At 35.6% G+C, this 14,163-nt stretch overlaps 1 protein-coding gene across 1 annotated transcript in view; it reads right to left on the bottom strand.

Moving 5' to 3' along the window:
• The window catches only part of RPP30 (ribonuclease P/MRP subunit p30), a 110,745-nt gene that overhangs the window by 73,244 nt on the left and 23,338 nt on the right, over positions 1-14,163 (bottom strand). The window contains exons 7-8 of the mRNA XM_053692321.1: positions 13,744-13,833; positions 8,271-8,387 (exon numbers count right to left, since the gene is read on the bottom strand). Coding sequence (XP_053548296.1) covers positions 8,271-8,387; positions 13,744-13,833 — 207 coding nt within the window. The remainder of the gene's footprint in view (positions 1-8,270; positions 8,388-13,743; positions 13,834-14,163) is intronic.

The following is a 14,163-nucleotide window of genomic DNA, read 5'->3' as shown; positions in this document are numbered from 1 at the left end:
TCTAATCGGAGCCTCGGGCGCCGCAACTGCCTCTGGGAACCTTACCATGGGTCCCAGCCCGCACATCTTGAAATTCTCTGTCTGGGAAATTATCTATCGAATCTATCTATGTAATTCAAAGTGTCACCAATTTTTAGACTGCACAAATAAGTAAGCAATTGCACATTCATTTCCTATATCAAATCTAAAAACTGCAATAAAATAATTTGTGACTGCAAATTAATTTCCTAGATCTAATATTTTAAACCATTTGATTGTTTGTATTATATTTTTTTAATTGTTATAGTTGAGTTTAACAAAATAAATAAAGAACATGATGTTAAATAATAACATTATGTTAATTTCATTAATTGTTATAGTTGAGTTTAACTAAATAAAGAACAGAATGTTCGGATTTCGGCCGAGGGCAGATACGCTCCAGAGTGCTCTGTTCTAATCAGAGCCTCCGGCGCCGCAACTGCCTCTGGGAACCTTACCATGGGTCCCAGGCCACACGTCTTGAAATTCTCTGTCTGGGAAAGTATCTATCTATCTATCTATCTATCTATCAAATCTATCTATTTATTATAGATTTGATAGATAGATAATTTCCCAGACAGAGAATTTCAAGACGTGCAGGCTGGGACCCATGGTAAGGTTCTCAGAGGCAGTTGCGGCGCCCGAGGCTCTGATTAGAACAGAGCACTCTAGAGCGTATCTGCCCTCGGACGAAATCGGAACATTTTCTTTATTTATTTTGTTAAACTCAAATATTATTTAACATCATGTTCTTTATTTATTTAAACTCAACTATAACAATTAATTAAATTAACAATGTTATTATTTAACATCATGTTCTTTATTTATTTTGTTAGACTCAACTACAGGGAGTGCAGAATTATTAGGCAAATGAGTATTTTGACCACATCATCCTCTTTATGCATGTTGTCTTACTCCAAGCTGTATAGGCTCGAAAGCCTACTACCAATTAAGCATATTAGGTGATGTGCATCTCTGTAATGAGAAGGGGTGTGGTCTAATGACATCAACACCCTATATCAGGTGTGCATAATTATTAGGCAACTTCCTTTCCTTTGGCAAAATGGGTCAAAAGAAGGACTCGACAGGCTCAGAAAAGTAAAAAATAGTGAGATATCTTGCAGAGGGATGCAGCACTCTTAAAATTGCAAAGCTTCTGAAGCGTGATCATCGAACAATCAAGCGTTTCATTCAAAATAGTCAACAGGGTCGCAAGAAGCGTGTGGAAAAACCAAGGCGCAAAATAACTGCCCATGAACTGAGAAAAGTCAAGCGTGCAGCTGCCAAGATGCCACTTGCCACCAGTTTGGCCATATTTCAGAGCTGCAACATCACTGGAGTGCTCAAAAGCACAAGGTGTGCAATACTCAGAGACATGGCCAAGGTAAGAAAGGCTGAAAGACGACCACCACTGAACAAGACACACAAGCTGAAATGTCAAGACTGGGCCAAGAAATATCTCAAGACTGATTTTTCTAAGGTTTTATGGACTGATGAAATGAGAGTGAGTCTTGATGGGTCAGATGGATGGGCCCGTGGCTGGATTGGTAAAGGGCAGAGAGCTCCAGTCCAACTCAGACGCCAGCAAGGTGGAGGTGGAGTACTGGTTTGGGCTGGTATCATCAAAGATGAGCTTGTGGGGCCTTTTCGGGTTGAGGATGTAGTCAAGTTCAACTCCCAGTCCTACTGCCAGTTTCTGGAAGACACCTTCTTCAAGCCGTGGTACAGGAAGAAGTCTGCATCCTTCAAGAAAAACATGATTTTCATGCAGGACAATGCTCCATCACACGCGTCCAAGTACTCCACAGCGTGGCTGGCAAGAAAGGGTATAAAAGAAGAAAATCTAATGACATGGCCTCCTTGTTCACCTGATCTGAACCCCATTGAGAACCTGTGGTCCATCATCAAATGTGAGATTTACAAGGAGGGAAAACAGTACACCTCTCTGAACAGTGTCTGGGAGGCTGTGGTTGCTGCTGCACGCAATGTTGATGGTGAACAGATCAAAACACTGACAGAATCCATGGATGGCAGGCTTTTGAGTGTCCTTGCAAAGAAAGGTGGCTATATTGGTCACTGATTTGTTTTTGTTTTATTTTTGAATGTCAGAAATGTATATTTGTGAATGTTGAGATGTTATATTGGTTTCACTGGTAAAAATAAATAATTGAAATGGGTACATATTTGTTTTTTGTTAAGTTGCCTAATAATTATGCACAGTAATAGTCACCTGCACACACAGATATCCCCCTAAAATAGCAAAAACTGAAAACAAACTAAAAACTACTTCCAAAACTATTCAGCTTTGATATTAATGAGTTTTTTGGGTTCATTGAGAACATGGTTGTTGTTCAATAATAAAATTAATCCTCAAAAATACAATTTGCCTAATAATTCTGCACTCCCTGTATAACAATTAAAAATATATAATACAAACAATCAAACGGTTTAAAATATAAGATCTAGGAAATGAATTTGCAGTCACAAATTGTGTCTGGAGCGTATCTGCCCTCGGCCGAAATCGGAACATTCTGTTCTTTATTTATTACATTCTTCTGCTTCTTTTTCAGTAAACAGTTTACATGAGAGAAACAAACTTTTCTAAAAAGCTAAAATGCTTTTTTTTTTTGCACTTTAACTAGTGCCTAGTAGGTAATCTGCAGATTACCTAGGTAATGTGAGAAATGAAACAATTTTTCTGCACTTTAACTGATCACCCTAGTTAATCTGCAGATTAACTAGGTAATGTGCACATTAACTGATTTCTGCACTTTAATATATATATATATATATGTATATGTATGTATGTATGTATGTATGTATGTATGTATGTATATATATATATATATATATATATATATATATATATATATATATATATATATATATATATATATATATATATATATATATATATATATATATATATATATATATATATATATATATATATATATATAAAAATTTCGCCCTGTGACCATAATTCCCATAAGTGGCTCCGCCCTCCCCCCAGATTTTGTTTACTGGTTAAAAAAAGGAACATAGATTCCATAGAACTTTATCCTGATACTTATTGTATATCTATATCAATATCGTGGCCATTTATAATCCCTCCCCTATTTGCTCTACTGCTTCCTCTATTTTGATGTATCTGAGTAACTAGGCCCACAGGGGACCATATTTGATCTAAGGGGAATAGATAGTAAAGAACATATATAAAAATGAGGTTTCACTATTATAATTCAATTTACGAAGTAGACCATTAGTTCAAGCAATTCTATTGATATAAGTTTATAATTTTTTTTTTTTTTTTATAGAATTTGCTTACAAGTTGGAGACATGTTAATTTCGTGTGGCTATGATATTGGATGTTAGGTTAAATTTTCTCACAGTTATCATGAGGACTACTGTGTAATATGCTCTTTTTTGTTTATTATGGTCCTTTAATCTACTGTAACATGTCCCTTGAGAATAATGGAAATTGAATTTTCAATGTATACTATCGCCTAGATTAGGAGTTCTGCGTTAGCCTTAAAAAGCAGCGTTAAGGGGTCCTAACGCTGCTTTTTATCTAACGCTGGTATTACAAGTTTGGCAGGTACAGGTGTACCGCTCACTTTTTTTCTGCGACTTTTCCCTACCGCAAATCCCCTTACGTCAATTGCGTATCCTATCTTTTCTATGGGATTTGCCCAACGCTGGTATTACAAGTCTTGGAAGAAGTGAGCGGTAGACCCTCTCCTGGCAAGACTTCTACCGCATATAAAAGTCAGTAGTTAAGAGTTTTATGGGCTAACGAAGGAACATAAAACTCTTAACTAAAGTGCTACAATGTACACTAACACCCATAAACTACCTATTAAACCCCTAAACCGAGGCCCCCCCACATTGCAAACACTATAACAAAAATTATTAACACCTAATCTGCCGACCGGACATCGCCGCCACCTACATTATACCTATGAACCCCTAATCTGCTGCCCCTAACATCGCCGACACCTACATTATATTTATTAACCCCTAATCTGCCGCCCCAATGTCGCCGCCACCTAACTACAATTATTAACCCCTAATCTGCCGACCGGACATCGCCGCCACTATAATAAATGTATTAACCCCTAAACCGCCGCACTCCTGCCTCGCAAACACTAGTTAATTTTTATTAACCCCTAATCTGCCTGCCCTAACATCCCCAACACCTACTTACATTTATTAACCCCTAATCTGCCACCCCCAACGTCGCCGCTACTATAATAAAGTTATTAACCCCTAAACCTAAGTCTAACCCTAACACCCCCCTAATTTAAATATAAATTAAATACATCTAAATAAAATAACTACAATTAAATAAATTATTCCTATTTTAAACTAAATACTTACCTGTAAAATAAACCATAAGATAGCTACAATATAAACTAATAATTACATTGTAGCTATCTTATGATTTATTTTTATTTTACTGGCAACTTTGTATTTATTTTAACTAGGTAGAATAGTTATTAAATAGTTATTAACTATTTAATAACTACCTAGCTAAAATAAGTACAAAATTACCTGTAAAATAAATCCTAACCTAAGTTACAATTACACCTAACACTACACTATCATTAAATAAATTACCTAAACTACCTACAATTAAATACAATAATCTAAATTACGAAAAAAACAAACACTAAATTACAGAAAATAAAAAAAATTACAAGAAGTTTAAACTAATTACACCTAATATAATCCCCCTAATAAGATAAAAAAGCCACCAAAAATAATAAAATTCCCTACCCTACACTAAATTACAAATAGCCCTTAAAAGGGCCTTTTGCGGAGCATTGCCCCAAAGTAACCAGCTCTTTTACCAGCCCTTAAAAGGGCTTTTTGCGGGGCATTGCCCAAAAGTAATCAGCTCTTTTACCAGTAAAAAAAAAAGAAATACAATACCCCCCCCAACATTACAACCCACCACCCACACACCCCTACTCTAAAACCCACCCGATCCCCCCTTAAAAAAAACTAACACTACCCCCTTGAAGATCACCCTACCTTGAGCCGTGTTCACACAGCCGGGCACCGATGGGGCAGAAGAGGACATCCGGACCGGCACAAGTCTTCATCCGATCCAGCCAGAAGTCTTCATCGAATCCAGGCAGAAGAGGTCCTCCAAGCGGCAGAAGTCTTCATCCAAGCGGCATCTTCTATCTTCAACCAATCAGAGCGGGTCCATCTACAATCCAGCCGACGCGGAGCCATCCTCTTCTTCCAATGTCCTAACACTGAATGAAGGATCCTTTAAATGATGTCATCCAAGATGGTGTCCATCGAATTCCGATTGGCTGATAGGATTCTATCAGCCAATCGGAATTAAGGTATGAAAAATCTGATTGGTTGATTTAATCAGCCAATCGGATTGAAGTTCAATCCGATTGGCTGATTGGATCAGCCAATAGAATGCGAGGTCAATTCTATTGGCCGATCTAATCAGCCAATCGGATTGAACTTCAATCCGATTGGCTGATTAAATCAACCAATCGGATTTTTCCTACCTTAATTCCGATTGGCTGATAGAATCCTTTCAGCCAATCGGAATTCGAGGGACGCCATCTTGGATGACGTCATTTAAAGGAACCTTCATTGAGTGTTAGGACATCGGAAGAAGAGGATGGCTCCGTGTCGGCTGGATTGAAGATGGACCTGCAACGCTCCGATTGATTGAAGATGCCGCTTGGATGAAGACTTCTGCCGCTTGGAGGACCTCTTCTGCCCGGATTCGATGAAGACTTCTGGCAAGATCGGATGAAGACTTGTGCCGGTCCGGATATCCTCTTCTGCCCCATCGGTGCCGGCTGGGTGAACACGGTTCAAGGTAGGGTGATCTTCAAGGGGGTAGTGTTAGGTTTTTTTAAGGGGGGGATCGGGTGGGTTTTAGAGTAGGGGTGTGTGGGTGGTGGGTTGTAATGTTGGGGGGTATTGTATTTGTAATTTAGTGTAGGGTAGGGAATTTTATTATTTTGGGTGGCTTTTTTATTTTATTAGGGGGATTAGATTAGGTGTAATTAGTTTAAACTTTTTGTAATTTTTTTTATTTTCTGTAATTTAGTGTTTATTTTTTTTGTAATTTAGATTATTGTATTTAATTGTAATTAATTGTAGGTAGTTTAGGTAATTTATTTAATGATAGTGTAGTGTTAGGTGTAATTGTAACTAAGGTTAGGATTTATTTTACAGGTAATTTTGTACTTATTTTAGCTAGGTAGTTATTAAATAGTTAATAACTATTTAATAACTATTCTACCTAGTTAAAATAAATTCAAAGTTGCCAGTAAAATAAAAATAAATCATAAGATAGCTACAATGTAATTATTAGTTATATTGTAGCTATCTTATGGTTTATTTTACAGGTAAGTATTTAGTTTTAAATAGGAATAATTTATTTAATTGTAGTTATTTTATTTAGATGTATTTAATTTATATTTAAATTAGGGGGGTGTTAGGGTTAGACTTAGGTTTAGGGGTTAATAACTTTATTATAGTAGCGGCGACGTTGGGGGTGGCAGATTAGGGGTTAATGAATATAATGTAGGTGGCGACGATGTCGGGGGCGGCGGATTAGGGGTTAATAAGTGTAAGTTTAGGGGTGTTTAGACTCTGGGTTCATGTTAGGGTGTTAGGTGTAGACATATTTTTTATTTTCCCATAGGAAATAATGGGGCTGCGTTAGAAGCTGGACGCTGCTTTTTTGCAGGTGTTAGGTTTTTTCCAGCCAGCTCAGCCCCATTGTTTCCTATAGGGAAATCGTGCACGAGCACGTTTTAGCCAGCTTACCGCTGACTTAAGCAACGCTGGTATTACAGTAAGAAGTGGAACTAAATTTGCTCCACGCTCACTTTTCTGAGGCTAACGCAGCCCTTCAGAAAACTTGTAATACCAGCGTTGTCTTAAGTGAGTGCTGGAAAAAAAAAGGCTCGTTAGCACCGCAGGTCTTTACCAACAAAACTCGTAATCTGGCCGTATGTGTTTTGAAAACCTCAATAAAAACTTTTTTTTTTAAATAAAAAGATATAAAATCCAAAATGTTGCCGTTTTGGGAAGGTGAACTGATGTTAATCTGGGGCAATAATATGTGGGTTTTAAATATTTCGGAAATAATGTTTTCTGTTTTGCTATTCACTGTAAGTACCATAGAAAAAAATTGGCACATAAATGTATTCTTTCCATTTCATACGGTTTTGTTTTCCCCATAGTATTATATACCTGCAAACTAAAGTTATTTTCTAAAAATGCTTGGTTGTCTGAAAAAAAAAGAAAAAAAGAAAAGAAATGCGTAAATGCAATGAGGGCCCAATAACTAAAACCACCTCTGACACAGGGCTGTGAAAATGGTTAAGAATAGAAATGCAAATTGTATGTGTTGTTAAAGGGACATTAAACCCAAACATTTTATTTCATGATTCAGATAGAGAATACAATTTTTTTTTAAAGTTTCCAATTTACTTCTATTATCAAATGTATTTAATTCTCATGTTATTCTTTGTTGAAGAGATACCTAGGTAGGTAGCGTGCACATGCCTGAAGCACTACATGACCGGAAATAGTGCTGCCATCTAGTGTTTTTGCTAATGTATAAAAAAAAAATGCAAAACTGCTGCTATATAGAGCTGCAGAGATGTGCACACTCTTGAGCTTACATTTCTGCTTTCAAATAAGGATAACAAGAAAACAAAGAAAATATGATAATATAAATAAATTAGAAAGCTGTTTAAACTTAAGGGTAATCTGGTGGATCCCGTCGACTCCCACCCCGGCGATCAGGCTTGTATAGCGACAGGCTTCACGTTTTGCGTGGTGACGTCATGCTCAATGACGTGATGGTGTCACCACTCAACTTTATTGAAAAATTACAATGGACAGTATAGGAAAATGGGGGCATGCTGCTTAGAAGCCTGTATTCTCAGGCATCTAAGCAACTACAGACCCCCAAGACCCACCGTTAGAAAGGTAATCTCCTAACCTTACCAATGGTATATGTCTTGGGAATCAGTAAAATAAAATAAAAAAGTTAAAAAAAATATATATATATATATATATATATATATATATATATATATATATTTAAAAAAAATCCTCAAATCCAGCTTAGCACCCAGGTGGAAAATTGCTTAGCACTCAAAGGGTTAAAATGTTATGGTCTATCTAAATCATGAAAGAAAAAAAAATGGGTTTTATGTCCCTTTAATAAGGTCTACCTTATGAAAATCTACCTTTTCTTTGCAGAACTGCATCAGACTGAGAGCATTGGATATTGTGTATCTCCTCATCGTGGAATCATTGATGGCAGGGGTATAAATCAGTTCAAAGAATATTCCACGTTGTATTGCCTAAAAAATAGAACAAAACATTTTTTTCTATCATACAAGACATCATATCCACCATTAAAAATGTCATAAACATCAAAAAAAAGTAAAATGTAGACTTGTTTGTAGCGGAATATTTAACAGCAACTAAAAACTATATTGAGGAGCATAGTTCCAAACTAATTATCCTATTCAAAAGGGTATATTAACACCTAAATAAAATATTACTATTTAGAGCAATGGAAAATACAAAATTCGAACTAGTGTGTACCAAGAATAAGAACTACAAAGACATGGAAGCAAAAAGTGTGAGATATTGTATACCTCATTTGCATGTCTTACCCAGAATTCTCTAGTGCACTGGCAAAAATGTATACAGAATGCTTCTGTACAAAAATCAGATACAGTACTTGCCTAGATGTGCTAATTAGCTATACAATACATTTTGTGATTCTTATAAAAAAGTATTATTTATAGTTCTTATATGAAGATTGTATTATATTCAGCTGTTATAATCACACACTTATCACCACCATAACCTAAATCAATGCGCTTCAACTAGTAGCAAATCAAACCTATCTTTTGCTGATGAGAACCAACGTTCTAAATAGCTCTACAGAAGCGGTGTTTTTTTTATTTTATTTTTTATAGTTTTTGCTGCACCAACCACAGAAGGGGATTCTGTGGTTAAACACCATCATTGAAGAAAAGAGAGATGTTTATCTCATTTGCATAACTTACCCAGAGATCCCTGGTGCATTGGCACGTATACAGGTTACTTTGTAATAGAGGATTTTCATCCCACAATTATCAAAATAAGACTTTCATGACTCAGACATCAAACTTACCTCTTTCTCAGTTTTTTATTTATCTTAGCAAAGGCATGAACACATACTTTAGTAGGCTCAGGAGTGTGCATGTGTCTTGAGGACTATATGTATAACATTAATAACAAAAAAAAAATGTTGCAAACACTGGTACCATATAGGGCTTGATTACGAGTGGCGCGGTAACAGTTATGTGTAAATGAAAAGAGGTTTTTCGGTGGTATTTGCGCGCATCAGGTTTTTCATTCGTATTACAAGTTGAAAGTAAACGCGATCGCTTGAGCGCAATAGCAATTTACGTTAGAATGAATACTGCATCCTAAGAGCTCTGGTTAACTGTTTTAAGAAACAACAAAGTTGCACAAAACACATCAAAAATGCATTACAAAGTACAGTTACATTCATAATAATACTATCTAATAAAATTATTTAAAAAAAAAATATATTGCAAAAAAAAAAAAGATATAAGGGCTCAAAGATATGAGATCTAGGAGGTATTATAAGGAGAAAAAAAGGCAGGCAAAGGGCTTTAACAGAGATAAATACACATGTAAACACAAATAAATATCTACACACACACACACACGTTTTTTTTATATATATATATATATATATATATATATATATATATATATATATATATCGTGTGTGTGTGTGAGAGAGTGTATTGGAGTCATTTGCAGTTAAGTAGATGAAAACCTGTAAAACCATATTATTGCATGTGAATATTGCATAAAAGTGTCATACTGTGTATTTACTGTAAATATTTGACATTCCAATGTTCTGCACATAGCAGAATATGATCTATGTATTTATAGATATTCCTATATATAAATATATCTATTAATAAGATTGCACCAGCTGCTGAGGGATATATTTGGCTATGGACAAAGGTCCCACAATAGAAAAATAATGTTGTGGAGACCAAGGTGCACGGAGGTTTAGACAATGAAATTATAACCGAAAAAGAGCAACTAGTAAACTTTACCCAGCAACCCCATATTAAGCCCAATTACAAAAAAATACAAGTTACCATATATTTTGTGAAGTACACAACAGCAGTGATCAGGATTTAAAATGTATGGGCCTAGAACTGATTGATATTACTGAGAGGGGAGGAAATTGGGATAACTTACTTCTGAAATCAGAATGCAAGTGGATCTATAATTTAAATACACTGCAACCTATAGGATTGAATGAAGAATTAAATGATGCCCCCTTCCTGACAAATTAAAGGCCCTTTCTGATATATGTTTATTGTGGGTACTAAATACTGATGATTGAGCAGGTTATAGGATGGTCAATATATAGAAAAAATAAATAAATAACTCAATTTTATTTTCAACTAATGTCAGAATATTAAGGTCATACCATTTTTCCCATTTATGCAGCAAATAAATATAAAGTATCATATACTATGAATTATTTATTGTGTTGTAGGTATAAATTTTTGACAGCAGTTTGTGGTATTGTGTAACTTATTTATTGAGCATGTTCTCTGTACCCCATTTTTAGACTGTATGATGAGCGCATGGATTATAATGTAATTATATATTTGTGTTGTCAGGAAGATAACAAAAATAAGTGTGCCTAATCAAAATCACTCAACCGTTAGAAATGTTTAAAGATTAACATCAATGTATTTTAATTTGATTTAGAGCAAATATGGTAAATTCACCTGGGGAACGGTATAAATAAAGTGAAATCGAGTCAATGGTCATCAATTGATTTTGTCTGAGGAAGCCCTGTGTGATGCTGGGGTGAAACACATGTAGCAGTTGTTCATACCGCTACTGACGGCTACCATGCTGTTTGGAACTACAGCTGTGTGTATACATTAAGGAGCCCAGATTCCTCCCTATGTAAGTGGTGCTTCTATTCTCTTTTCATAACAAGTGGCATATCTGGAAGGGACGAAGACAGACTGAAGCCATCCAACAGGTACTTTGAAAACACACTGTCTAAGCGTCGTACCTACGGCTTGAAATTGGGAGTACAGGTGAGAAGAGCTCCGCCCCCGGCCTGTGTGTGGGCGAATTTAGTGAGACGTTCTACCTGTCAGTTGGAGGTGCTGAGTGACTCTTATCCCCATCTGCTCAGTCCAGTGAGCTTGATCTCTAGGTGGACCGTGATATATTTTGCCTTATACTCGATCCACACATATGCAGGAGGGGTGAAATTATTTGGATTCCCCATTATTTATTGTGAACATTTATAAGCATATGCAATTAACCTGTGATAGTCACTTTATTTCTAAATGGTGCTTGGAAAATCATACTGGATACATATTTACTAAAATATGTTTCAAAGGCGTTTGCAAGATTATACTGGCTATTAAGTTTCCTATTTAAACATCAATGGACTATATGTTCTGGTCTAATATCTGTTGACATATAGAGGACTTCAGTTCTCCTTTGAGACGCCCTTATTAGTGACATTTATTGTATCAGGGATCCCTGGTTTATGCTCCTTTATTTACCGATTTATCATCAATTGGATGTTGTTTTGTTTTTTTATTGCTCTAATTAAATATACTTTGTTCTTTATTTATCTGCATTTATTGGTTTGTGTGTGTTTTGGGGAGATATGGTAACTCTTGCGTTTTTTGTAATTGGGCTTAATATGGGGTTGCTGGGTAAGGTTTACTAGTCTGATATATATATCTATTCCTATCTCTATCTATATCTCTATATCTCTATATATATCTCTATATATCTCTCTCTCTCTCATATATATATATATATATATATATATATATATATATATATATATATGTATCTATATCTGACAATGTGTGTGTGTGTGTGTGTGTGTGTGTGTGTGTGTGTGTATCTATATTTCTATATAGGTACAGATATTTATTGTACCAAAATACCGTCAAACATATGTAGAAATATGTACTTATGAATAAAGAGAACACATTCTGCTATGTGAAGAACATTGGAATATTCATATTTTCATGTCGGGTTAGCGCACTTGAGAATATGCTTGCGCAATATTGTAAGCTCGGCTTTTTACGCGTGTCAGGTTAGTGCCGAGTGAAAACAGTTTACTTTCAACTTGTAATACGAGCGCAACCCGACACTAGCAAAAAGCTTAGTTCTAGCGGAGTTAACACTCTAGTGGGAGCGCAATCCCCTTGTAATCTGGCCCATAGTGTTTAAGACATGTACACACTCCTGAGTCTACCTATGTATGTAAATCAAGGAAAGGCAGTTTTTAAAAGAGGATACCAGAGAAAAAGGTAAATTATAGACTTCTAAACGAATATTTGGCAAAATTTGTTTCCTGAATATTCATCAGGCTGCACTATACGGTATTAGTTTCGTTTTAAATGAAAATACTGAATATTCATGGAACCTTTACATTTGTTTTCGTTAAACAACTGTAAATGTTCCTTTCCTACAGGTGAAGAAGTTCACTTGTAGCATTATCCTTACATCTAACGCACTAGAGAGGCGTGCTAACCCCGATGCTTCTCAGAGCCCGGGACATGCTAATAGGAGACATAGCGCGGTGGATCCCAGGGCCTGCGTCGAAGGACCTTCTGCTTTAACGCAGGCTCTGGTATTCGGCGCTCTAATAGAAGAAGGATCAGGGTTAGCACGCCTTTCCAGTGCTCTAGACCTGAGTATTCACCCCTTAAAGGTGATTTAAAGAAAATGAATGAATACTGATGATTTTCGTTGGTGCATTCATTTGGATATTCGTTTTGGGGAAACAAAACTAATATCCATTTTTCATTGCGAATTTGCATTCATAATAAACCTAATAATAGTAAATTACATAAAAGTCAATTGGAAAGTTTACTAAATTTACACTATCTAAATCAAGCAAAAGTTAAATGTGACTTCTTTTTCTCTGAAACAAATTAAAATATTCTTATTGGAATTACATTAACACATGTTTGTGATAACTCATTTATTAACATTCCCTTGTCAATTAAAGGGATAGTCTAGTCAAAATTAACCTTTAATGATTCAGATAAAGCATGCAATTTTAAGCAACTTTCTAATTTACTCCTATTATAAATTATTCTCTGTTCTATTGGTGTCTTTATTTGAAAAAGCAAGAATGTAAGCTTAGGAGCCGGCCCATTTTTAGTTCAGCACCTGGGTTGCGCTTGATTGGTGGCTACATTTAGACACCAATCAGAAGGTGCTACCCAGATACTGAACCAAAAATGGGTCGGCTGTTAAACTTACATTCTTGCTTTTTCAAATAAAGATACCAAGAGAACGAAGAAAAATTGATAATAGGGGTAAATTAGAAAGTTGCTTAAAATTGCATGCTCTATCTGAATCAAGAAAGTTTAATTTTGACTAGACTATCCCTTTAGCCTCATAGCATTTATATATATCCCAAAAGCAACACTGCAGGTGACAGAACCTGTATGAAGCAGATAACAAGTTTGTCTAAAACACCAGTGTGAAGAGTGTTATATTGCTGTATATCCCTATGAAATTATAACCTGCTACGTGAAAACCTAAAGCAAACATTTGATGTCACATTGTCATAACATCTGTATTAATTGTAATAAAATATGATCTTACTGCATTAACAGGGGGTTTTCTGAAAAAGAATGGCTGTTTTTCTGTAACGTTGATGCATATTAAGTCAACATCGATGCTGGTACAAGCAGCCTGCAAGAAAAAAAAAAATTGCTCGTGACATTTCTTAAAGGGATATGAAACAGTGCTCTTTTAGTAAAAACAAATGTGTTAAATCTAAGTAAATATAAAAAGAAACTTATTGTTTTAAAACAGCAAAATACTAACTTGTGTTCTTGCCAAAGGAGTACTTAGAGATGCTTAGTATAGCCACTGCACTTATGGAGAGCTGACATGTTTATAACTTAAGTTGCAATCTGCATCTACTGAGCATGGGCAAAACAGACTTCCTGTTCCTCCAGTATTCATGTTACCAGCTCATGTTACTCTAGAGGACTTATGACATCAAGCTAGATATAGCTT

This window comes from Bombina bombina, chromosome 9 (genome assembly GCF_027579735.1).
Source record: "Bombina bombina isolate aBomBom1 chromosome 9, aBomBom1.pri, whole genome shotgun sequence".
In the NCBI taxonomy this organism is placed as follows: domain Eukaryota; kingdom Metazoa; phylum Chordata; class Amphibia; order Anura; family Bombinatoridae; genus Bombina; species Bombina bombina.
The sequence above is the reverse complement of the archived record's forward strand: the minus strand, read 5'-3'. Positions and strand labels throughout refer to the sequence as shown.